Source organism: Protopterus annectens, chromosome 3.part0, assembly GCF_019279795.1.
Source record: "Protopterus annectens isolate FY-2018-M chromosome 3.part0, PAN1.0, whole genome shotgun sequence".
NCBI classification, from domain to species: domain Eukaryota; kingdom Metazoa; phylum Chordata; order Ceratodontiformes; family Protopteridae; genus Protopterus; species Protopterus annectens.
In genome coordinates this window covers 226,029,381-226,054,276 of record NC_056731.1, presented here as the reverse complement: position 1 = coordinate 226,054,276, position 24,896 = coordinate 226,029,381, and the positions used below count along the sequence as shown (strand labels likewise).

The window sequence follows — 24,896 nt, the reverse complement described above, 5'->3', positions numbered from 1 at the left end:
AGAGCATCTCTGAAAACATCGGTATCTTTTTTTTATACTGAAGCAACTTTGTTCCCCAGTTTGCAGTCTTCAGCATTTTGGGATATCCATAACCCATATACTTTTATATCTGGAAAGGCTAGCTTAAACACAAGTGGCTCAAGTCTACAGCCCTGTGGCCCTGTAGGGCACCACTGGTGGCCACTTTTGAGACAGGCAGGTTCCCACACCTTTTGCTTTTAGATATTAAATTACAAATGGATTGACATATACTGCTTTTAATATGTATATTATCCTTTGGGCAGTCAGTTTTCTCCTCACCCTTTGTTTTGTACATTGAACTACATACTAATTGGCATGTAATGCTTTTAATTTGTCTAGTTTTCCTTTATGTGTAATAGTATTAAAAGCTTTAGCAAGTAAGCAGCGTGCATCATCAGCCCTTCATTAAGTGCCACTGGTACATTTCTTGAGATTGTCAAAAGATTCAAAATGGAAGAGCTTCCTTTGTAGCTATTTTGTTTTGTGTGTAACAGAAGTACTGACAAGTATGACTCTCTTCATGATTCTGTATGGTCAGACTGCTTGGTCCAATACTGCTTTGCTCTAGTGTTACCTTATGCTGAGAATTGGTATCACCACAACCTATTGCCAAAGGTCACAGATGTGTCCATATGGTAGCATTGTTTAATTAGCCTTTCCTTGGTTTCTGAGTAAGAAACTGCCAGATATGTTGTATGTTCCCATGGAATTTGTTTTCCTTTAATTTTTGGTCTCATGGCATTTTTGTTTTCCTTTAATTTTGCTTGTGGCAGCAGTTGTCAGGCTTGCAGTTATATAAGGGATGTCTCCCCTTAGTGTAGTTGTCTGGTATTATTTCTTTAAGAAAGCAGATTTGCCATTTCCTCTGGCTGAGAGTCATCTTATCTTACATTCATGGTTTTCCATTTCAGTTTTCTGATGTAATTAAAAAAAACACCATATTGTTTTCATCTTTAAAAAAGTCATGTTTTTAGTTAGGTTTGAAAAAATTATATTTTGTTGCATGTTTGGCAGCTGTGACAGTTTTTCACAAACTTGTATACATAGTTGATTTTAGGGTGTGTTGTAATGAGCTACAGCACCATCTTTGTGGTAACACATGCAATAATACATTTGGGGTTTGCATAATGCTTAAGATGCTTACCTCATAGACCCAAGATACAGAGTTTGATTCTCACCTTTGATGCACACTACCTACCTTGACCTAGTCAAAGCCTTCGACACTATTCCCCACTCGGGCATAATAGATAAACTATCCCAGCTAGGCATCAACCCATATGTTAACAGATTGGTATCTAACTGGCTCACTGATAGAACCCACTCTGTCAAAATAGGGGAAGCCACCTCTAGTAGTAGACCCATAATGAGCGGCATACCCCAAGGATCAGTCTTGGAGCCTCTACTGTTTGGGATATACTTTTCTGAGGTGCAAGCCAAAACCAATGGTCTTTGGCTGACCCAGTTTGCAGATGACTGCAAGCTGAGCACTGTCTTAAATTCCCCTAGTGATGTGAACATCCTCCAAGAGGGTCTTACCCAAACTAATGACTGGTGCCAGAAGCATGGCCTCAAACTAATTGCCAAGAAATGCATCATTATCCCCTTTGGGGAAAATGGCATCCCCACTAATTATCACATTAATAATAAAGTACTAAGCATGCAATCAGTCATGAGGGACTTGGCCACCCAGTTTGATAGCAACCTGACTTTTGACCACCATGTTACCTCCGTTGTACAGAAGGCTTTCTACATGGCCCACATCATAAATAAGGGTATGTCATCTAGGAACAAGGAGTTCATAACATCCCCGTACTCCTCACTTATCAGACCCATTATCAAGTACAATGCCCCCTTCGGAGAGACCACAGAAGTTCCTGACCAGGAAAATCCAGGATCTGAATCACCTATCCTATACAGATATGCTAAATGTCTTGTCCCTGTACTCAGTTTCTTATAGACTGCTCAGACGTGACCTATGTCTGGCATAAAAGGCCATCTCAGACCCAGCCTTGATAGAGTTGCTGCATATCTGTAAGTCAAACTCCACTCATGCAACCCACACACAAGCCCTTAATCTGGTCTGTGACATTAATAGAACTTGTTGGCAGGATAGATTTGTGTCCCAGAGACTCCCCCATCTAGGGAATAGACTCCCTATCCATGTCAAGTAGATTATGTCTCTAGCCCTCTTTAACAGGAACCTGGATGACTGGATGGAAAACAGAAAATACACCCCTGGGATCCCACCTGTATCCCTGATGGACAGGGGAAACAGGTGCTGACTTTGAGGGAACATGGGTGAAATTCTTGGCTAGTCTTATAAGAGCCGCTGGGCCAATAGCCTAGTATCATCCTATGAACCTTGGGAAGCATGGCTAGGCTTAAAAGGTTCCCTGGAGCAGTTAGTCTAGAAGTCAGCTACGAAACTGTTTTGCAGTTTTCCAATAAACATAATCAGTCATTTTATGATACCTACTCTATCCTGTTTATGGTTACAGTAAAGCCAGACCCTATCCCAGAAATCAAATACATGTGCATAAATGCACATGCACATGCACACGTACACACATACACACAGACAAAATGTTGCTAAAGAACACTGGTACAGGCCTATTGGAACTGCAGTTTTGGGTGGATGTAGCTGTTGGCTTAGATGATATGAAGGATGTCTATTTACTTTTTTTTCTGTTTTATCCAAAGCCACACTTCATGATCTCACAATTAGAGGGGAAATATTGACTTGGCATCTTTCACAACACATTATAGTAACAAGACTACAGTATATCCATCTGGAGTGATATCCTAGAGTATTCTGGAGTTTAAAGAAATATTGCAGCATTAAGGGAGTTTTTTCCATGTGTATCTTTATCTAATATTTGTGGGCATTACAGTGCATGTGTGTGTTTGGCCCGTCTTGCACATGAATGTCTTAACTAATGAAAATAGCTGCAGATTGTTTGATACTATTTGGTTTACAATAAACCTATTAATTAGTAAATGTAACATTACAAAAATTTGTTTCTAGGCACAAGCCTTATAAAGCTTTGAAGATCTATACTCATGTACATAATTAGAATTAACAAGCTTTAAGAATTATTTGATAAAAGTTGATGTTAACTTTAATGTGATGAACTGCAACATAGTTTTAAGTGTCATGAAGGCATTTTTAGGTTATAAACCTGAAGTGAAGAACTATCACCCCTGGATGTGCATTAGCAACCCCCCACCCATGTCCCACTGGCTTCCCCTATGTCACTACCCACTGACACTCAGTAACATCTACTTCATTAATATTCATTGCACCACTACAACAAAAATAATGAATATGTATCCTTCTTTTCCCTTTCCTTTAATCCTTGGTGGTAGAACACAGCGGGTCAATATTATGTTGTAAAAAGGCGTTTTCATCAAACACCTTTTCATTAACACGTAAACAGCCACTTTAGCAAATTTTTTCCCAGGGGAAAAATCGCTTGGCCAACCACAAACAAAACAAACTGTCAGACCCTACAAAGTGGAGGGGCTTTGCCAACCACACCCCTCTTAACTAAATATACCAACTCCGAGATCGCAGTACAGTGGAGGAAAGGAAAAATTCCCGACGACAGCCAAGAAATTTTTTTCCCCTGGTGGAAAAAATTCACTGAAGTGGCCATTTGGAGTTTTGGTACTTAAATGTTTATGTGTCAATCAAAAGGTGTTCATAGACCCAACACAGCATATTAAAATTAAACATTATAAAAACATATGCAAAAAAGAAACTTGAATGCATTTACAAACCTAGATCATGTTACTCTTCTCCCAAGGGAAACTGTAAATTGCAATAGCTTCTAGAAGCTCTCTGAGCTAGATGTAAAGTAGAAGGATGACTGTTATAAAACACAGGAGAAATTTGAAAGGAATGTTACATGTAGATTAAAATGTAATTTCTACAAAACTAATTTTAATTGCATCTGTCACTCAGTGGTGTGTGTGGTACAGCAGTGAATCTGCTGAAGAAAATAAATGCACATACTTGCCAATTTAGGCACATGGTCTTAACAAGTAACAAAGTAAGAACCATCTCTAGTAGTGTGTTAAGACAAGAAATGTCAGACTGAAGATCTTTATTATGTAGGTCTCTGAAATCAAAGACCTTTCTTACAAAAGACGTACATAAGAGTAAAGTTAGTAGGCCTATATTTTCCATATCAAAAAACGCGGAACAAATGGGCAATATGTGGAACACTTATCAACTTGTAAGCTCAGAGTTGACTAAAATGTGCTCATTTATATTTATAAAAAGTTATTTTGTTGAATGGATATGATTCGGTATTAATTACCATGGATCTCGGTTAAAAATACTTAATACCAAATGTGTCACAGACCCTTTCAGTGCGAGTCAATGTGATTTGAGAATATTTGTCTATTTATTAGAAAGAGCACAAGTATACAGTAATAAGCAGCTCCATTCATTCTTGTCATTTTGTACATGATTTATTCCACAGGTGTTCTTCTCAGTACTCATCGGTGTCTTTTCCTTGGGCCAAGCAGCACCAAACCTTGAAAGTATTGCTAATGCCCGTGGTGCCGCTTATGAAGTCTACAAAATTATTGTGCAGGTAAGCAGTTTTCTAAGAAGTAAATTAATCTCTTCTTGATGCACTAAAGTTCCAGTGGGGCACAAAGTCACTCTGTTCCTGGAGCATTGTTTTCTCTCCTGCTTTGTAGCTAGGGTTACCACCCGTCCCGCTTTGTGAGGGACAGTCCCTCTTTGGGCAGTTGTGTCCTGCGAAAAAAATCAAAAAATGGCAAATGTCCTGACATTTTAAGACAAAAATATTTCCTAAGTTTTTTTTTAATAGTTGTATAAAACAATTATTTTTTATCTGAAACATCGAAATGTTATATGAAATAGCATAAGCAATTCAAATGCTACAATAATAAGCTTTTATTTTGGCAAAAAAGTGAAGTTCTATCCTTTGCACTGGTAAGTAATATGTTTTGTCCTGCAAAATCTGACATTTCTACAAAAAATGTCCCACTTTGGGCATTTGAAAAGGTGGCAACCCTATTTGTAGCTGCATTTGTAAATCAGAGTTAACTCCTGGAAGGTCTTGTGGGAAGGCGCTAGAGAATAAATTACTTTTGGGTCTGAACCAGTGCTCTTGATTTTCTTATTGCTGCTAGTTGTATGGACAAATAGCAGTTACTGCTGGAAGCCGCTTGGCACTAGAGACTAAGTCAGTATCGTAGGCAACATTTACAGTAAATTGTGGTTATTTTCTTATTTAAAGTTTTGCAGTAAGCTTTTGAACTGTACATTTTTTTAGCAGCTGCATTCTATTCTTAATGTTTGAAGTATGTTTTCTTTACTATATAAATGGGAGGAAAGACTAAGACAATGACTACTTGTCTCACCCTATTAAAATAGTTGTTCAAACTAGATATTTCTCTTTGACTGTACCAGTATTTACTCAAACTTACTCCATTCGGTCTTAATGATGTCCCATATTTTTCTACAAATCATCTTCCATCGCTTTTCCTGCTTCCACTATGACTTGTCACATACATCTCACACAACTGGTTTGGAAATTAATACTATGAAAAATGTACATAAAATTGTTTGCACCCCCCTCCTCGCTGTGGGGACCAACTTTCCACACCCTCTGAACTTGTGTATATACTAATTCCACAGACTCACAGACCCAATGAAAGGAATTGCTGCTAGCATACACTTAACAACTACACCACTGGTGCTTTCCTATGGAAAACTGCAATTGTGGACATGAAATTCACCGACCTGTGCTTGGAGAGTTTGAAACTTGTGGTATCTGCTGTCGATGAGCATGATGGTGGCCTTTTTTCCTTTATCCTTGGCAGAAAACCTATATTAGAAGCAGCACTGCAGTGACTAAGACTGAAGTGCATAGAATAAATTTCACAACAGACATTCATTTTAATATTAATGCAGTTCAGTATAACAGTCATAGTTCTATGTGACACACTGCTTATGTGGTAGGTTAATAGGGCAGCTTCCCTCTCTAATTATATAAAATTGTGAAGAAAAACTGAACCTAAGCCCGTCTGATTAAATCAAACTATCAGAGCAAGTGCTTACTTTGTCAGTTTGAAATTCGGGGTCACTGCTTATCTTGCTAATTTGATAAAATACAGATTACCCCTACTCCAGTTAGTACAACACATCCTGGAGAAGTCATTTAGCTTATGAGTTTCCCAAACAGACAGTTTACAAAACTTATCAGCAGTCCTACTTAATGAATTTCAATTTCATGTCAGAATACCACTTTAATAAAATATGTTTGGAATGTCCTTGTCCTATAGAAACAGAAATTAAGATAGACAAGAGTAAAAGCTAATGGAGCATAGTTCTTAAATTCAAAATTCTCATTATATAATTATTATTGTTATTATTATTATTATTATTATTATTATTAGAAATTTCTAAAACACATGGGGGTCAGTGCAAAGAGATAATGGACATGACCACTCAAGCTGATGATGGTAGTTCCACCTGGTTGCATGAAAAAGCACAGGATTGCTGATAGAGTATTCCAAAGGGAGATGTGTTGAGCAATAAATCTGTCCCTTCAGCATGTTTTATTTATTTGCAACAAAGTAAACTAGTCAAGTGGACAAAGGAAGAGTGTATCAAAACGATCCAACAATAAAAAGAAAAAAAATACACCTTCCAAACACGACCAATAAAAATGTTTAATAGATGTAAGTGCTTTCGTGCCCTCGCAATGCACTTCTTCAGACAAACCTCCATTATATATTCTACTACATAAACTAACAAATGAAATAATCAATCATTTAAACAATTAGCAATTAAAATCAATGACCTAATTTACATGCATTCAGCAGAGGTTAAGCAATTAAAATCAATGACATAATCTACGTGTCTTCAGCAGAGGTTTTAAAGGCACATTTGCATTTAAGCCAGGAAGTCTTTGTGCCTGTAAACTAGTAATCCATTTAACCTCCACTACCTTCACTTTATTCACAATATCACTATCCCTAGGGTTCTTACCTATACCCTGCAACACTAAAAAACTAAAACTATGATCATTAAAATCAGTAATATGTCTGTAAAATGCACTGCCTAAATCTTTAGTTTTAATATATCTCATGCTGTCATGCTGTCCAACATACGTTCTTTGAGTGTACGGTTGTTCTTCCCTATGTAAAAACATGCACAAGAATTACAGTGAGCCAGATAAACTGCTGTTACAATTCACATAAAATCTAGCAGTAAATCTATAACCATTGCAGGGATGTATAAATATCTTCAAATCAGATATATAACCATAAGCCATACATTTTCCACATGGGAATGTGCCATATCCCTTGTCAGAAGTGGTAAACATCCTTATATTTGGTCCATAGCAAAGCTGATGTTTAAGAGAAGGACTATTCTTAAAACAAAATATGGGGTGGGGACCAACCACTTTCCCCACCTTATCAGATAACAAGATGGGCCAATTCTTATGAATGATCTCACAGATATTTCTTATATCATTCGTATATGCCAGGACCCTTCTGGTTCTACCATCTATACTTCTATTAGATTTAACTCTACAGGTTCTATCAGAAAAATTTGGCCTGGCCGTATCAGTTTGTACCTTGTTAATATCATCAGTTAAGCCATCCAGTTCACTTCTAGAATATCCCCTCTCAACAAAACCCTCTATCATTTTATGCAAGGCACCATTAAAAACATGGTCATCTGTATGCAATTTAGAAAATCTCAGGGCTTGGCTCTTAGGTATATTACGATAAATATGCATTGGATGCATACTTGTACAATGTAAGACACTCTTTCCTATGCAGTCTAGTCTCAATAGTTGCTTTCTTTTTGACCAAATGGACATCTAAAAAATCTTTTGTATCAAAAGATATTGTCTCACTAAACCTCAGAAAACTGGTCATGTTTTCAAGGTATTGGAAGAAACACTCAAATCAGCTCCACTGGTCCAGCCCATAAAATCAAAATGTCATCCATGAACCATTTAAAAAAATCTTAAATGGGTAGAGAATCTATGATTACTTAAAAGAAATTCTTCTTCCCAGTTATCCATTACTAGATTGTCATAGCTATTGGCACAAGAAGTGCCCCATAGTTACGCCATTCTTTTGTAAATAGACCAACTCTGCAAACATAAATGCATTATTTTACAACACTAGGTCTGTCAAAGGAAAAAACTTCAAAGACCAATACATGAAAGATTCAGTTAAGGCATATTTAATTACTTGCTGCAAGGAGACAAAAACATGCAAATACAAGGATTTGTCTAACTACTAACAGGAAGTATGCTTATTCTTATACTGTTTTACAAGACATGTCCTTCTATGGCTGGCGTAATCAAACACAACTTTCAGTATTGTTCTACAGCAGATGTTACTCAGATTTTCTGCTGACATGACTAGATTTGTGAGAAACTTTTGAGAAAAACAACCTAGCCTTGGTGGGCACTAATTCGTTTTCAGGCTTCTATTGTACAGTGTTACATTTCAAGGTACTCTTCTAACTCAGATACAAGCAAATGCTGATTGCAGTTCATATTTTCAAACAGGCTTTGTCCTAATTATCTATAGCTTCTACAGCTGTGTATTTTCTCACAGCACAAATGGAACTTCTTGTCTAAGTTTCATACAAGTAGTATTGTTCTATTCATTATTTTCCTAACGTAAGCAGGAGTCATCTGCTTCTCAGTAAATTTCCAAGACACAAGCAAGATTTTAGATAACAATACAAGGTCAGAAAGCATCTGCAGTTTGTACAGATTTATGCAGTATGAAATAGAATAAATGTGTTAACCCTTTTCAAGCTCTAAATGCACTAAACATATTACTAATACACACATTAATACATATTTTCTGACATTTCCCCCCTTTTAATACTTTTATTCTACTTTCAAAATAAGCATAAACAGTTTGTTTTCTTCTCCTAACCTCTTCCACTTAGGATTTGCAGTTAAGAGAGTCATTCAGTTTAACCTCATGAAAGCATTTTCAATCTTTTAACAGTTCTTCAAACTCAGTACTTTGATATAAGGTTTCAGAAACTGACATGTCTATAAAATCTTTAATCAGCCTTTTCATGCAGGGCATGCCACAACAAACACATACTCCTAGTAGGAGCATTCCTACAGAAATGGCAGTCAGGATGTTCATTAGGATAGTACCCCACCCCCCAAACCATTTCTGGAAAAAGTCCATCAGTGGGTTTGGGTCTGGTTTGGTCATGGCTGACACTTGCTGAATTACCTCAAGATGATTGTCTATCTCGTGTTTATGGTCAGGAATATACAAGCAACATTCTTCTTGGATTAAAGCGCAAGTACCACCTCTCGCCACTAGGGTGAAGTTGAGAGCCATGCAGTTTTGAAGAACTACAGTTCTCATAGCATTCATTTCATCAGTCACCAATTCGAGAGCGGAAAAAGTTGCATTACTCATTACTTCGAGAAGTTTCAACAGTTTTCTCAGCTCCCAGATCGATTTCACTGCTCCATATGCTGGTAATATGCCTGCCCACAATATAACGCTATCACTCAAGTCCATATGTGTCAGTCTTTTGCCTATGGAATGATGATCTTTACAATGCGCATCGATTTGTCCTACTGGATTTACAGGTTTCTTGACAACCTCTTGGACATTTTGAATTTTTCCTCGAGGCAAAACTGCAGTGTGTCGTATGACCGGAACCAGGTAACCCAAAAAACAACTGCCAGACCAATTCTCAGGTAACCATTTGTATGCCTTTCTGCCACAAACAAAATAACAGTCCTCCACTTTAGTAGTAACTTTGCTGTGAATATACACTCGCCCTACATGAAACATTTTTCTGTCAAGTTGTTTATAAAGAACAGAATTATGTTTTACTTCGTCAAGTGTTTTGTGCATCAATCCAAGAAATGAATCCTAGTTTGTATTACAATAAAGATCTACATTGTTACCTTTAGTCTAACATTTATAAGGAACAGCCACATTGCAATTGCTCCAACCCACCTGAACAGTATCATTTTTATAAAAACTCACAGTTCCCTTTTGTGGAACAGACAAGTGCAATGCTATTTTATCTTGTGATGTAATGGTTGAGGTATCATAAATCAAGTTCTCCCAGGTCTCATTGACCCCTAGGGGGACTGTAGTCATTAATAACCCCCCTTATGCTGTTGGCAAAGCTGTGCAAATCCAGCAATTCAAAACATTGAAAGTCTCAGCATACACATATTTAATTGCCTGGTAAGTGTTAAAGTTTGGATGCCAGTCTATGAGTAATGCTTCACGTTTATTCAGTTCAGTCTGTGTGGCTGTGAAAAGGAAAGGCCACAACAAAAAGATGATTGTCACTAGTACAGTTAACAGGATGATTGTGCAATACTTCTGAGGAAAGGGTTGTTCCGCATTCCTGTTTCTTCTGGACTCTATCATTTTTACTCTTGGCATGTGACAAGATTGTTGTCCAGTTCAAAGTTTTTGACTAATTTACAGTGCATCAGGTGGATCCGGGAGGCACGCTCCGCAATTTTGACTGCAGTGGGTGTCGACAGAAGCACTTGATATGGACCTTCCCACTTTGGTGATGCCCAATTCTTTTTCTTTACTGTCTTCACCCAAATCCAGGTTCCAGGGGACACTGCCATTTCTGACGGTCTGGATCGTTCTTTATCTGAAACAGAATTTGACTGCAACAAATGTTTAGAATTTAACAAGTTTCGCATATACTCAGCTAGTGTACTGTCAGCTTCCTGGTCTGCTGGCATGAGAGATTTCCACTGAGGTATATAATAAGCCTTTCCAAATAATTTTTCCAAAGGAGTCGATCATTTTGCATTCAGAACAGTTCTCATGCTCAACAGTGCCAGGGGCAGACAGTACACCCAATTTCTCTGTGTTTCTACTATTAACTTCCTTAGCTTATTCTTTAAAATCCCATTATGCCTCTCTACTAGCCCTGCAGATTGTGGGTGATACGCACAATGATTTTTTAAAGAAATACCAAAATGTCTACTTAACTGTTGTATGGTCTGGTTTACAAAGTGTGTGCTGTTGTCCCTGTAGATCCTTTCCAGAATGCCGAATCTAGGGATGATTTCTTTAACAAGAACTTTGGCCACAGTTGCTGCGTCTGGATTTTTAGTCGGAAAGGCTTCCACCCATCTGGAAAACATATCTACAATGACAAGACAATACTTCTTATTTTCACATTTATTCAACTCTATGAAATCCATACAGATAGTATGAAATGGATACGGTGGTGTAGGGAAACTCCCTTGCTTGGGCTTTAACGCCCCTTGTGCATGATGTTTATTACAAACATGACACACCAAACAGAATTTTTTAGAGTAATTTAAGAATCCATATGTCGTGAACACTTGGTTCACCAGCTGTACCATCCCCCCTGTTGAGACATGGCACTGCCCATGGCTCAACAAAGCTGCATATCTAAATAAATTAGACAGCAATATCGGTTTCCCTTCTTTAGAGATGTACAGCTCCTTTTCGAGAATTGCTCCTCGTTTTACCCATTTTTGTTTTTCGACTTGCGTAGTAAGTGTCTGCATTGTCTTTAATATTTCTAAGTCTAAAATCTCTGAGGGTTGTAATTCCTCATTCAAAAGAAATACTTCTGAAGCTGCCTACTTTGCAGCTGTATCAGCTCTCGCATTACCTTTTGAAATCCTGTCCTGTTGCTTGGTATGAGCTGTGCATTTACAAATAGCTACTTTCTGAGGTAACTGAATAGATTCTAAAAGATCCAAAATATACTGTGCATGATTGATTGGTTTGCCAGTAGATGTTATTATTCCTCGATTTTTCCACTGTTGCGCAAAAACATGTACAGTAGAAAAAGCATACTGGCTGTCAGTAAAAATGTTCACACATTTACCCTTTGCTAAGGTACATGCCCGTGTCAAGGCAATCAATTCTGCTGCCTGTGCAGATAAATTGTGTGGTAAAGATTTTGCTTCCATAATCTAAATATCAGAAACTACTGCATATCCTACTAGGTTCTGTCCTGCAGGACCCCTTTTGCATGAGCCATCCACATAGTATGTCACCTCAGCATCATCCAAGGGAACATCCTTAAGGTCTTTTCTAGGCAAGTGTCTTTTGCTCAATTACCTGTAGGCAGCTGTGTGGTGTGCCATCTGCAGGGGTTGGGAGCAAGGTAGAAGGGTTCAAGGTCGTACATCGTTCAGTTGTCATATGAGGTAGGCTCAACAATATAGTCATACAGGAAAGATGCCTAGCAGGGGAAACATATGCTACCTTCTCTTGCAGTAAAATAATCGTGACTGCATGAGGCACTCTCAATGTGAGAGGCTGGAACAAAACTACTGAGGCTGAAGCCTGTACTGCCATTGCAGCTGCAACTGCTGCTTGTACACAGTGGGGTAAAGACCGTGCCACTGGGTCCAGTTGTGATGAATAATAATCAATAGGACATTGCTTGTCCCCATGCTGCTGTGTTAGCACTGATGTCATATAACCTTGCTTACAAACTACAGTTTGGAAAAAAACGTTTATGATAGTTTGGTAATCCCAAAACTAATGAGGACGCTATTAACTGTTTCAGTTTGCAGAAAGCAAATTTTGCTTCTGGTGTCCATTGTAACAAATCCTGTGCTGCCATAGGCTTTTTATAAATCAGGTTAGTCAACAGTGCAGATTCCAAGGCATAGTTTGGAACCCAACTCCGACAAAAATTAGTCGTACCCAGGAAGGACATAATTTCCTTCTTGGTAGTGGGTTTTGGTGCTTGCAAAATTGCTACTTTTCTGTCCTCATCTAATGTCCTACCCTCCTTGGATATTACATATCCTAGGTATTTAACTTGTTTTTTTCCAAAGCTGCAGTTTATTTTTATTTAATTTATGTCCTTTAGTGGCTAAAAATTGTAATAGCGCTATGGTATCTTCTTTACAATTTTGCTGGGCGGGGGCCGCCAGCAGGATATCATCAACATAAAGCAAAATCTGGCTACCTCTTGGTGGGGTAAATCCCATCAAGTTGCTTGCCATTTCTTGTGAGAATATTGTTGGACTTTCACAATACCCCTGTGGTAGTCACGTATATGTATACCTTTTCCCCTGAAATGTAAATGCAAACCAATACTGGCTGTCAGAGTGTATTGGTATCGAGAAGAACGCATTGCTGATATCTACCACAGAAAAAAATTTCTTTTGAAGTTTTAAATCATTCAACAGGGTATGTGGGTCTGGCACTGTAGGTGCCCTTGGTATTACTGCGTCATTTATAGCTTGTAAATCTTGGACCATACGGCACTCTCCATTCGCTTTCTTAACAGGAAATAAGGGTGTGTTACATGGTGAATCAGGAGATTCCACCAGCACCCCTTCCTTAAGTAAAGCTGCTATAATAGGTTTGATTCCTACCTCTGCATCTTTCCTTATGGGATACTGTCTTTTTTGTGGTCTAAATGCTGACTTTGGTGTAATAGTAACTGGTCCCGCTGTACGAATAAGTCCTACATCTGACTTTCCTGTTGACCACAGAGTTTCTGGTATATTCTGTAAGGCATTCTCTTCCTCCTTCAATAGGTGTACTAATCATCTGTCCTTGCTAGGCTGCAAGTGTATAGCTGGGTGGGTCTGAGTTATCCAAGTTAGCTTCTGCATGTGTATTCCCTGTTCTGACAGTTCTAACTCTGTCTGTTTTTCCCATCTCGTGACTTTTTCTCCTAAGTCTACCCATTTTACATTCTTGCCCTTAGTTAAGCTAACATGTGGTAATCGATTAGATTTATAAATTGCAAAGAACTCCTGGGGCAATGAACAGCTGACTACACTGTTCCCTTCTGTGTCCCAGTACAGATTACATAATATCAATCTGTTTGCACGATTTCTAAACAATTCTTACTCGTATTCCTTATCAGGTCCTGGTGTGTTACAATAATACAGAGTACAGTGCAACAAATGCTGTTTATCAATGTCAAGGGAGGGGAACTTGCTGATGGCTACGTTCATCAACTCTTCAGTCACTGCCCCTGGACCAGTTGTAACCAAGTCCTGGCTGTACCAATAAAACATTTTACCCTCCATTTGCACTGCAAAGGTATCAATTTGTCGCTGTGCTTCCATATCCTGTATAGTCGGAACTACTGCTATACCAAATAGCTGCATAAGCTCTCTGCCCAAGAGGTTTACTGGGCATTTTGCAGAAACAACAATTTTGCTTTTCTGGGTCAATCCTGAAACAGGATCAGTTATCACAATATTATGGGAGAGGGGCTCCCGATACAGCTGTCCATTAGCTGCTTTCACTAATATGTGACTCTGGCAGTTTGGAGGGATGTATCAGGGTCTGTGATGCCCCTGAGTCACACAAGAATCTGACTTCCCTCCCTTCTACCAGGAGTGTAACTTCTGGTTTTGTGTCTGCTAAATAGAGCTCTAAGCTCAATAAAGCCAAATCTAATATTTCATTTTCTTCACTATCCGTGACTTCCTGCACTTCCTGTATTTCTTCTGTCACATTCTCTACTCCCTCCAACACATTCTCACTTGTCCTTTCTCTGCTATCCCCTTCTAGTGATTCCTGACTATCATATAGTCAGTCCTCACCCACTTTATCATCCGTGGTTGCTTTCTTGTTTTTCTTGCAATCCTTTGCCAAATGTCCCTTTTTACCGCATTTAAAACATTCACCCCTTTTCTTTCGCCCTTCAAAGTCCTCTGATCGCTGATCAGATTGTTTGTTTCCCTGGGCATTTCTCTTGCCCTTTTTCCCGGACTGCACTACATAAACTTCTGCTCCATCTTCTACAGAAAATACTTGGGCTTTCTTTTCCTTTTTGCTATTAAAATGCCTTTTGGCATGCCTAGCATATTCAAGCAATGATTGTAACCTGCTTGTACGATGATCTACCATGTGTTTTGTAATAAAGCTGCTTATAGGTGCAATACTGCCTTTCAAAAATGCATTCTTTAACTGCTGCTCATATGGAGAATCGTGTGTCTGATCTTCAGGAACCTGCATTCCACAGTGGTTATTAAAACATTCTAATAGTCTGGCATAATATCTGTCAATAGTTTCACCTTCCTGTTGGATGCATTGATTACTGCAAGTCCAGTCTGCCCTAGGTTTCCATTTCTCAGAGATTCGTTCTGTAAGTCTAATTCTGCACTGCTATGTGGGAGGGGCCTGAGCGCAGCTTCACGGGCATTCCAGTCGCCACTAATCATGTGCCAATCTGGCCCACAATTTGTCTGACTACTTTTTCCACCTCTTCTCCATTTAAATTATAGCTTAGCCTCATTCCTTGCAAATCTTCTAAGAACTTTCTAAAATTAACTTTTGTATGGGGAATTCCGGATGTCTTCCGGAGTCCAGGGTCTGTACACTAGGATAGCTGGGTCCTGACCTTCTTGTCCTGCCTGAGGATTAGGCACTTCTATAAGCGGGCATATTTCTTCTTCACTCATAGATCATGAATTTCTACTCATTTGATATAATTCAATGTCCCCTTTTGAGTTTCCTGCCCGTGTTCGAGACCTGGTCTCGATGGGATCTCTAATAAACGGTTTCACTTTTGTAGTGTCTCTACTTACAGTGACAGCAGGGTATCGCAGGGGTGGACTAACTTGTTCACTTGCCTCATATTCTGGTAAGGGAGGCGGAGGGGCTGATGCTATTACAAAGTTATTGTTCTCCTTATCTAAAAATATTGCTTTTGAATTATTATTCTTTTGTTCCCTTTGGTTTACTTCCTCAATCCACCTGTGTGCCTGAGGAATTCCTAATTGACGTTGCTTTTTTACCCGACCTTTAGAATCGGTTTTAAGCTGTTTGACAAGTTTGACAAGCGAGGATTTTTCTAATTTACCATCAAATTCATACTTCTTAACCCATTTTGAGTAGTATTTAATATTATCAGCACGCTGTGACTGCATGTATTTCGCGTCTTCGGTTAACGGCGGATTTTGGGGTCTTTTTGTACAATTATTACCCATTCTGTCCTACCCTTTTAATCGTTACGTAACTCCTTATTTTTAACATGGTACCACGGATTTTGTTATAGTCTCTTCAGAATGACTGCTTACCTGCTCTTTTTCCATGATCTATGACAAGAAGGTATTCTTTTTGTCCCTGACTTGTATAAACAAAGTCTTAACAAAATAAATACAAATCTAGTCCCTGATCTAAAACAGAAAAAAAAAGGTAGATTCACCTTACCTGAGCCTTCATGATAGATCACCTGGTTCGAGTAAACCCGTCCTTCAGTCGCAGATCAGAAAGTGGCTGGCGTCTTTTGTACGACAATTCAATCGGAGGGCTTTTCAACTAAGGAGTACCAATGTGGTTTCTTCCCCCTACGGTTTCAAGCCACCTAGCCTGTCTGATCTGAGGCGAAGTGAGGGATTCCGGTCTGAAGGACCAATCTGTCAAAGGAAAAAACTTCAAAGACTAATGCATGTAAGGTTCAGTTAAGGCATATTTAATTACTTGCTGCAAGGAGACAAAAACATGCAAATACAAGGATTTGTCTAACTACTAACAGGAAGTATGCTTATTCTTATACTGTTTTACAAGACATGGCCTTCTATGGCTGACGAAATCAAACACAGCTTTCAGTATTGTTCTACAACAGATGTTACTCAGATTTTCTGCTGACATGACTAGATTTGTGAGAAACTTTTGAGAAAAACAACCTGGCCTTGGTGGGCACTAATTCGTTTACAGGCTTCTATTGTACAGTGTTACATTTCAAGGTACTCTTCTAACTCAGATACAAGCAAATGCTGATTGCAGTTCATATTTTCAAACAGGATTTGTCCTAATTATCTATAGCTTCTACAGCTATGTATTTTCTCACAGCACAAACGGAACTTCTTGTCTAAGTTTCATACAAGTAGTATTGTTCTATTCATTAATTTCCTAACGTAAGCAGGAATCCTCTGCTTCTCAGTAAATTTCCAAGGCACAAGCAAGATTTTAGCTAACAATACAAGGTCAGAAAGCATCTGCAGTTTGTACAGATTTATGCAGTATGAAATAGAATAAATGTGTTAACCCTTTTCAAGCTCTAAATGCACTAAGCATATTACTAATACACACATTAATACATATTTTTCTGACAAGGTCCAAAAGAGAACAAATAAGATATCTTATCATTAGAATATGAGCTATGTCTATGAAGATATAACCTTACATATTCAACACCCTCAAGGTCCAGGATGACAGTAAAAAGTGTACAAACATCTAAAGTTACTAAAAAGCACCTAGCTGCATCACACTAAGATATACAATCATAAAGAGACTAAAAAAATTGGGTATCCCTCAACACTGTTGTCCTGTGCAAAACAGGTCTAAGATTGTTGTTCTTCTTTCGGCTTTTCCTGGTCAGGGGTCGCCACAGCGGAATTCCAATCCGCTAATGATTGGCAGTTGATTTTTATGGTGCCGACGTGCCAGCTTGATGCCCAACCTTCAACGAAGGCATGCCCATTTACGCATGTCTTTTGAATGTCACTCAACCACAGGGAGGACATGCAGACTCCACACAGAAGGTGCTCCAGCCGAGAATCGAACGGGAGAACCTCTTGCTGTGAGGTGACAATGCTACCGCTGCACCATCACCAACACTATAGGTCTTGAGTGTTTGTGGAGCCATTTGCTTTGAGATGGTGTAGGAGAGATCAAAGACGATTGAGTCCTTAACAGCAATGAATGTTTTACGTAATTCACCATCCAGGAATCTATAACAGACAGAGTACAGAAAAAGAGCTTCAAGCCTTTCTTGGTAACTGAGTCTTCAGTCCTGTGATCTTTTTAATTAGGAACCTTTGGGGTCTTTCTATCTGCATATTTTTTAATTCATCTGCCTAGAGCAGATTATATAGGAGTGGTAATTTCTTTTGACCTGAATGAGATAGCTTTAGTTATTAAACAGGTTAGATACAAAGATTTCCTGACTGAAAGATTTAACTCCCATCTTGAGTTTCTGGTCATTTGCCCTTCCCTGACAGAAAGATTTAACTCCCATCTTGAGTTTCTGGTCATTTGCCCTTCCCCATTACTGGTTTTCTAACTGCCATATTAACTTTGAAAACATTACTTAAACTGACAGTGATTATATTTCTTTTTTTTTTTTAAGTCGCATTTTGATGGGTTGCTTAATTGATTATATTTCTTTTTGTTAAGTCACAATTTGATGGGTTGCAGTACATCACAAGTTTATCAAACCCATCTCAGGGAACTTCCCTTCCAGGTACTAACATAGAATCTTTATTTGTTATTTTATTTTATTTTACATTTCTTTACTGGGAAAGAGCCCATTTTCAGCAGAGGCCTGGGGAGAAATGCTCCAGATGCATGTCTTTGGAATGTGGGAGTAAACTGGAATACCTGGATGAAACCCACACAAATGTAGGGATTACATGCAGACTCTGCACAGAAGGCATGCCAGCTGAGACTTGAACCAGAGAACCTCTTGCTATGAGGCTGCAATCCTAACCGCTGCACCACTGGGCTGCCTCTGTAAGGGAGCAAGTCCTATCTTTCTCATGTCTGGAATCTATGAACCAAGTTTGCTGAATTGGATCTCAATAAATCTTTTGCAATTGCATCAAAAATCAATATTTGATAAGTGACTTAATGAAATTAAACAGAATCATACATGCATACACACATTTGAAGACAAAGTCAAAAAGGGGAGATTGCATTGGTTTGGACATGTGCTGAGGAGGGATGCTGGATTGGGAGAATGATGCTAAGGATGGAGCTGCCAGGTAAGACAAAAAGAGGAAGGCCTAACATAAGGTTTGTGGATGTGATGAGAGAGGGCATGCAAGGTGGTTGGTGTGACCGTGCAAGATGCAGAGGACATGAAGAAATGGAAACTGATGATCCGCTGTAATGACCCCTAATGGGAGCAGCCGAAAGAAAAAGAAGTTATATGTATACACACACATATATTACACATAATTTTATATATATATGTATATATATAATATATATATATATATAATATATATAATATATATATATATAGATATATATATAGGTTCATAGGTAAGTATTAGGCTATCTGGCTGAGGGCATCTATAAGCCTAGCTGGAATGTGTTGGCTTTCGACGGCCCCTTAGATTAGTTTCCTGTGCCTCTGTCCAGCAGAGCCATTAGTTCCCTGTGCTTCTGTCCAGCAGAGCCACTGCAGTGATCCCTAGGGTAAATTTTCTGTTTCCCATCCATTCATCAAGGTTTCTCTGGAAGAGTGTTAGTGAGGAGCTCTGCCTAATGTAGATTGGAATCCTGTTCCAAAGCATGGGGAGTCTCTGGGACAGGAATCTATCCCACCAGCACGTCCTATTTATCATTGTGGTGAGGTTTAGATCCCTAGAGTGTGTGGCTCTTATGGATTTGTTTTTATTTTAGGTAGAGCATGTCTATCAATTCTGGGTTAGACATGGCCTTGTATGTCAGGCAGAGATTACCTCTGAGTAAGCGGTATGCAACCGAGTACAACTGGAGTTTCTTCAGTCGGGCTGTATAGGGCATTTGTTTGAGGCCAGTAATCCTCTTGATGAGGTACTTCTGTGGTCTTTCAAGCTGTTGCAGGTGTCTTGTAAGGTACATCCCAAATGGGGCATTGTACTCTATGATGGGTCTGATGAGTGAGAAGAGGGGCGCAATAACCTCTTTTGTTCTAGATGCGAACCCTTTTGTGATTAGGTGGGCCACATAGAAGGATTTTCTAACCACCTTGGCAATATGATTATCACAGGAGAGATTACTATCTACTTGGGTTCCCAGATCCCTTATTACATTTTCTGTATTTAGGGGACTACCACGTATGTAGTAGTTTGCGGGTACTTTGTTATTTCCAAAGGGGATGATTATGCACTTTTTGGCATTTAGCTTGAGGCCATGATTTTGACACCAGGTATCCGTTTCAGTGAGACCCTTATGGAAAATGTCTCTATCAGCCGGAGAGTCAATTATGGCCCCCAGTTTGCAGTAATCTGCGAACTTGGTCAGCCATAGTCCTCCTGTGCTTGCCTGTACCTCTGAGAAGTATATACCAAACAGGAGGGGTCCCAGGACTGAGCCCTGGGGCCACCACTTATAACCGGTGTAGAGTCAGACCTAGAGCCTGCAACTCTCACCTTGTGAGTTCTATCCATGAGCCAATTGGCAACCCATCTCATGATGTAGGGGTTTATGTTCAGGCAGGTGAGCTTTTCTATAATACCAGAATGGGGAATGGTGTTGAAAGCCTTTGCGAGGTCTAGGTATGCTGTGTGGACCTACTTTCCCTCGTCTAAAGCCTTGGTAACTGTCTCAAAGAAGTCCGCCAGGTTTAGGAGGCATGATCTTCCCTTAACAAAGCCAAACTGGGTAGGGTCCAGTGTTTGGAGGGTCCCAATGTCTCTTTTAATGAGTTCCATGATGATGCGCTCCATAGCCTTGCAGATTAGGCTAGCCAGGCTTATAGGGCAATAGTTCCCATATTCCGTTGTGGCTCCACCTTTGTGGAGTGGGATAACTGTTTCTGTGTGCCACTCTATGGGTATGTAGCCTGTAGAGAGGCTGAGTTTGAACAGTGTGTTTAGGTGAGGGGTTAGTTCATTTTGGAGCTCGTGTAAGACACAGCCTGGGACACCGTCCGGTCCCATTGAAGCTGTGTTTTTGGCTTTGGATAGGGCTGTTTTAACCTGAGTGTCAGTGATTGCTGGGGCTCTACATTCTTCTGGTATGGTTATGAGCCCTTTAGGAGGTGAGAGGGGGAGAAGTTTGCACTAAACCTGTCTGCCAGAATGTTGGCAATATCAGTCGGTTCAGTGTATTTTGTACCATTCTGCACTAACTCAGAGCAGATCGGAGAGTTTCCACTTAGGTTCTTGACATAGCTAAAGAACACTTTGTGGTTATCTTTGGAGTCTTTGGCAATTTCTCTTTCGAAGCTAGCCTTGGATGATTTTATGAGGGATCGTCGTTTCTTGCTGATACTGATCAAGGATGTCTTTCCTTCTTGGGATTTTACTCTTTTCTGTACTAGTTTCCTCCTTCTATTGTATAGCTTATTTATGGCAGGGGTCCACCAGACTGGTTTCCTTTTCTTGGAGGAGTGAGTCTTGGTTTTGCTTGGGGATAACACTGGTTTCCTTTTCTTGGAGGAGTGAGTCTTGGTTTTGCTTGGGGATAGCACGATCCATGCATTCTTGCAGGTGCTCATAGAGTGCCTTTGCAAGGGATTCAGCAGCTTGGACAGTGTTGTCCTTTAGCATGGGGGCTGTGAATCTTTCCACCTCGGTCTTAAGTAATGTGAAGTTTGCTTTTGAAAAGTTTTTCATGGTGGTTTCCTTGATTGGGGGTGGGGGCGGAATGTGGATTTCCAGAGTGATTAGTCTATGATCTGATCTAACCAGCGAGGGGTTGACCTCCGGTGTAGAACACCGGTCGCCCATATTGGTGATGACCAGGTCCAATATGTTGTCACCTCTGGTGGGGGTGTTGACCAGTTGATCCAGGGCATTTGAGTTTATAAATTCTAGGAAGCGTTGGGCAAGGGAGTTAGTACTTGAGTAATTCTCCCAGTTAATGTTTGGGTAATTGAAATCACCCAATATCCGGGCATTTGGTAGGACCTTCATATTTTCCAGTGTTTCCAGAAATGCGGAATGGGAGTCCTGGGTCATAGTGAGTGAGTGATCTGTAGCAAGCTACAATTTGAATTGCAGTTTTGCCCATTGTTACTTGCACATGGATGATCTCTGAGGTATTGTACTGTGACACTAACCTGGAGGTGTGGGTATCCTTGATGAATATGGATACACCCCCGCCTTTTGTGTTTCGGTCCGGGTTCTGTGGCCAAAAAGTATGGTATGAGTTATAGCCTGGTAGTGCTGGGGTGCTCTCAGGAGCCTTAAACCAGGTTTCTGTTACTGCACAGATATCGATGTTCTCCATACTGAGGAGTGCCTCGAGCGCATGCATTTTGAGGTTTAGACTTCTGGCGTTGAGTAGCATTACCCTCAGTTTTTGGTTACTTGTGCTATTTACGGTGGTGGGTTTGTCTTTTGAGCCTTGCCTAAAAAAGGCACTATGGGGGTGGCAAAAGCCTTGGCCAGTATTTGAAAGCCTAAGGGTGACCGGTGCAAACCATCTCTTGTGAAGCAACGTGGTTTGTCGAGCATGTCATCCCAGGTGGACAGATACTGGATCCCCTTTGAATGACACCAGAAACTTAGCTAATTATTGAAATTTATCATTTTTTTCTTTATACTGTGGTATCATTCTTGGTTGAGGGCAGGATGCTACTCAGGGTCAGGGTCATACAAGCCTCGAATACCTGATCAGAGAGCTCTTTCATGTAGTCCAGGGACGTACGTCTCAGGTCATTCTCACCAACATGGACAATGACAGAGCCGTATTTGTACTTGTTCTGAGTGACCTGAGTGCTTGTGTTATGTGGTGGATCCTGGCACCCGACAGGCAGCTAACTGTAACCTTCTCCTTGTCCAGCCTAGTTAGTGGGACATCAGTGTGCCTGACTATAGAGTCACCTATTACTAGAGTGTTGGGTATGTTATTTTGCCTTAAGTGCTGTGATTGCATGGCACACTGATTATGTGAAGTATGTGTTTCATGGTTTGTGATGGGCTGTGAAGGTTGCTTGGGTTCCTGCTTTGGAGGTTTCTGTTGCTTTTGCAGATTTTTATTTAGAGCCTCTGAGTATGTTTTCGTGTATTTATGTGTTTTATTTGCCAGTGTTGGTTTAGTAGGTCTATGTGATACTGGTGGTGTGTTGCAAGTATTTCCTTCTCTTCTTGACTGTTAGTTCCAGTCTTGGGTTGAGAGAGCTTTGCCTCCAGTTTGGCTGTATAATTTCATCTCTCACATATATTAGTGTTTGGTGGTAGGAGGAGGAGAGGGTTGTCTGTGTACATGAGGCAGTTGTAACATTGCCTCAAAATGCCCAGATTCACCAGTTGGACTGGAGAGTACACCTGAAACTGGCCTTTGGACATGCCTGAATAGGTAAAGTGAGCTGTTTTAGTGATTGGCTGGTAAGGGCAAATAGAGAGCCTTGTCCTTAACTGAGTACACCGATAGTAGACTGTCATACTGTTAATGTCAATTAATTATACATGTATCAAGAAGCATCCTTGACATATGCAAACTGACAGAGAGGGAGAAAGAGTCACACACAGACATAATTGCACAAGCATGATTTTTTTTCAGTGATCTGAATGTCAGTTTAGTGGCTAGATATTTTGTGCATTTGATTGTCAAACAGCCATGTACGTGCATTATATAATACACACACACACACACACACACACACACACACACACACACACACACACACACACACACACACACACACAGATACACAAGTGTAATTTACATTCAAATGCATAGCATCTACTTGTTTACTAATATGTACTGCAATTTTAAGATTAAACTTTGCCAATCAAATATACATCCAGTCATATCAACCGTACCCCCAAAACACATGCATGCACACACAAAACATATATTTTTCAAAATTTATCTCCTGACTTATTTGCATATTTCAGAAATGTGACTGTCTCAAACTAATTACATAATTCCCAATATGGTGTAGTAGGTTATGAAACCTGAGGCACTTGATCAGTTTCACTTGCTGACACCACGCAGGGTCACACATTTATCTTTGTAAATATTCATTCTCTCTATATTAAATTTTTGTTGTGCCCAACCTTGAAAATGCTTAGTGAAACGGATGCTCTACTCCAGGACTCCAGAAATTGGCTCAGTAGCAGTTTATATTGTGTCAACATTAACAGTACTGTGTGGGTGGTCTGATAAACCTAAATAAATATAAGAGGGTTTAGAGTACCTTGTTCAATACAAATTAGAGAGGACAAGTGCTGAATTATTTTCTGACAGAAAGTTTTTTTTTTTTGGGGGGGGGCAGGAAACTAACTCAAAAATGCATATTTAACAAAAGACTGTAAACCTTTATTCTAGCCACGCTTAATTGACAGCAGTTCCAAAGATGGATATAAACCTGACAGTGTGAAAGGAGATATCGAATTCAAAAATGTGCACTTTTCATATCCGTCCAGACCAGATATTCCAGTAAGTTATCAAGAAGTTTCTTTAATTTATAGAAGAATCATTTAAGCACTTTTTGAGGTAACATTTTAACTGATTATACATTTTATTTTATTGTAACAATTTTTTTTATAAAGTTATGAACTCAAAAGAGGGCAGAGATGGATGAAAGGATGATTTAAATCAACCAGTAAAGCAACTGTTACGAGAGATTAAGTCAGTGAGGTCTGTAGATTTTTTGTCTTAAGGTAAACGGACCTTTGATGAAAATAATAAGTTGCAAATTAAATAAGATTCTGTGAATACTGAGAAGACACACAGGGCAAAAATGCTGTATTAAGCTCACATGTGTAAAGTAAACATATCAGTTATGCTTCTGAATAATGCACTGTACTGATTTAGGAATGCTAATATTTTGAGGGGTAAAAGGAAGGGTTATGCAGATAAAGCTTTCATTTCTGAAGCAGCAACTAACTGTATAGAGTATTTTTTAGGCTGGATTAATTTCATTCTTCTTTATGGAAGGGCCTGAAGATCAAATATAGTTTCTTCAGGAATGTCTTTTGAATAAGGGATTTGAACAATACATGCAAGGTCGTAGAGATATGGTGAGTTGCAAAAATGTGTTCTTATCAATACTGCAGACAAATAGTTTTCTTTGTTTGTTTGCAGTTTCAGTGGTTCATTTACTGGGTTTGTATTGTTATCAGTACTGCTTGGAACAAAACAACTGGCATCATTATTGAATTTAGACATAAAGGCAATCTTTACAGGTCACAGCTAAACCCAGCTTCAGT

At 39.4% G+C, this 24,896-nt stretch overlaps 1 protein-coding gene across 1 annotated transcript in view; it reads left to right on the top strand.

The window, feature by feature from the left end:
• Positions 1-24,896, top strand: part of LOC122796318 (ATP-dependent translocase ABCB1-like) — a 329,590-nt gene that overhangs the window by 115,357 nt on the left and 189,337 nt on the right. The window contains exons 11-12 of the mRNA XM_044064705.1: positions 4,509-4,622; positions 24,013-24,123. Of these exons, the coding sequence (XP_043920640.1) occupies positions 4,509-4,622; positions 24,013-24,123 (225 nt within the window). The remainder of the gene's footprint in view (positions 1-4,508; positions 4,623-24,012; positions 24,124-24,896) is intronic.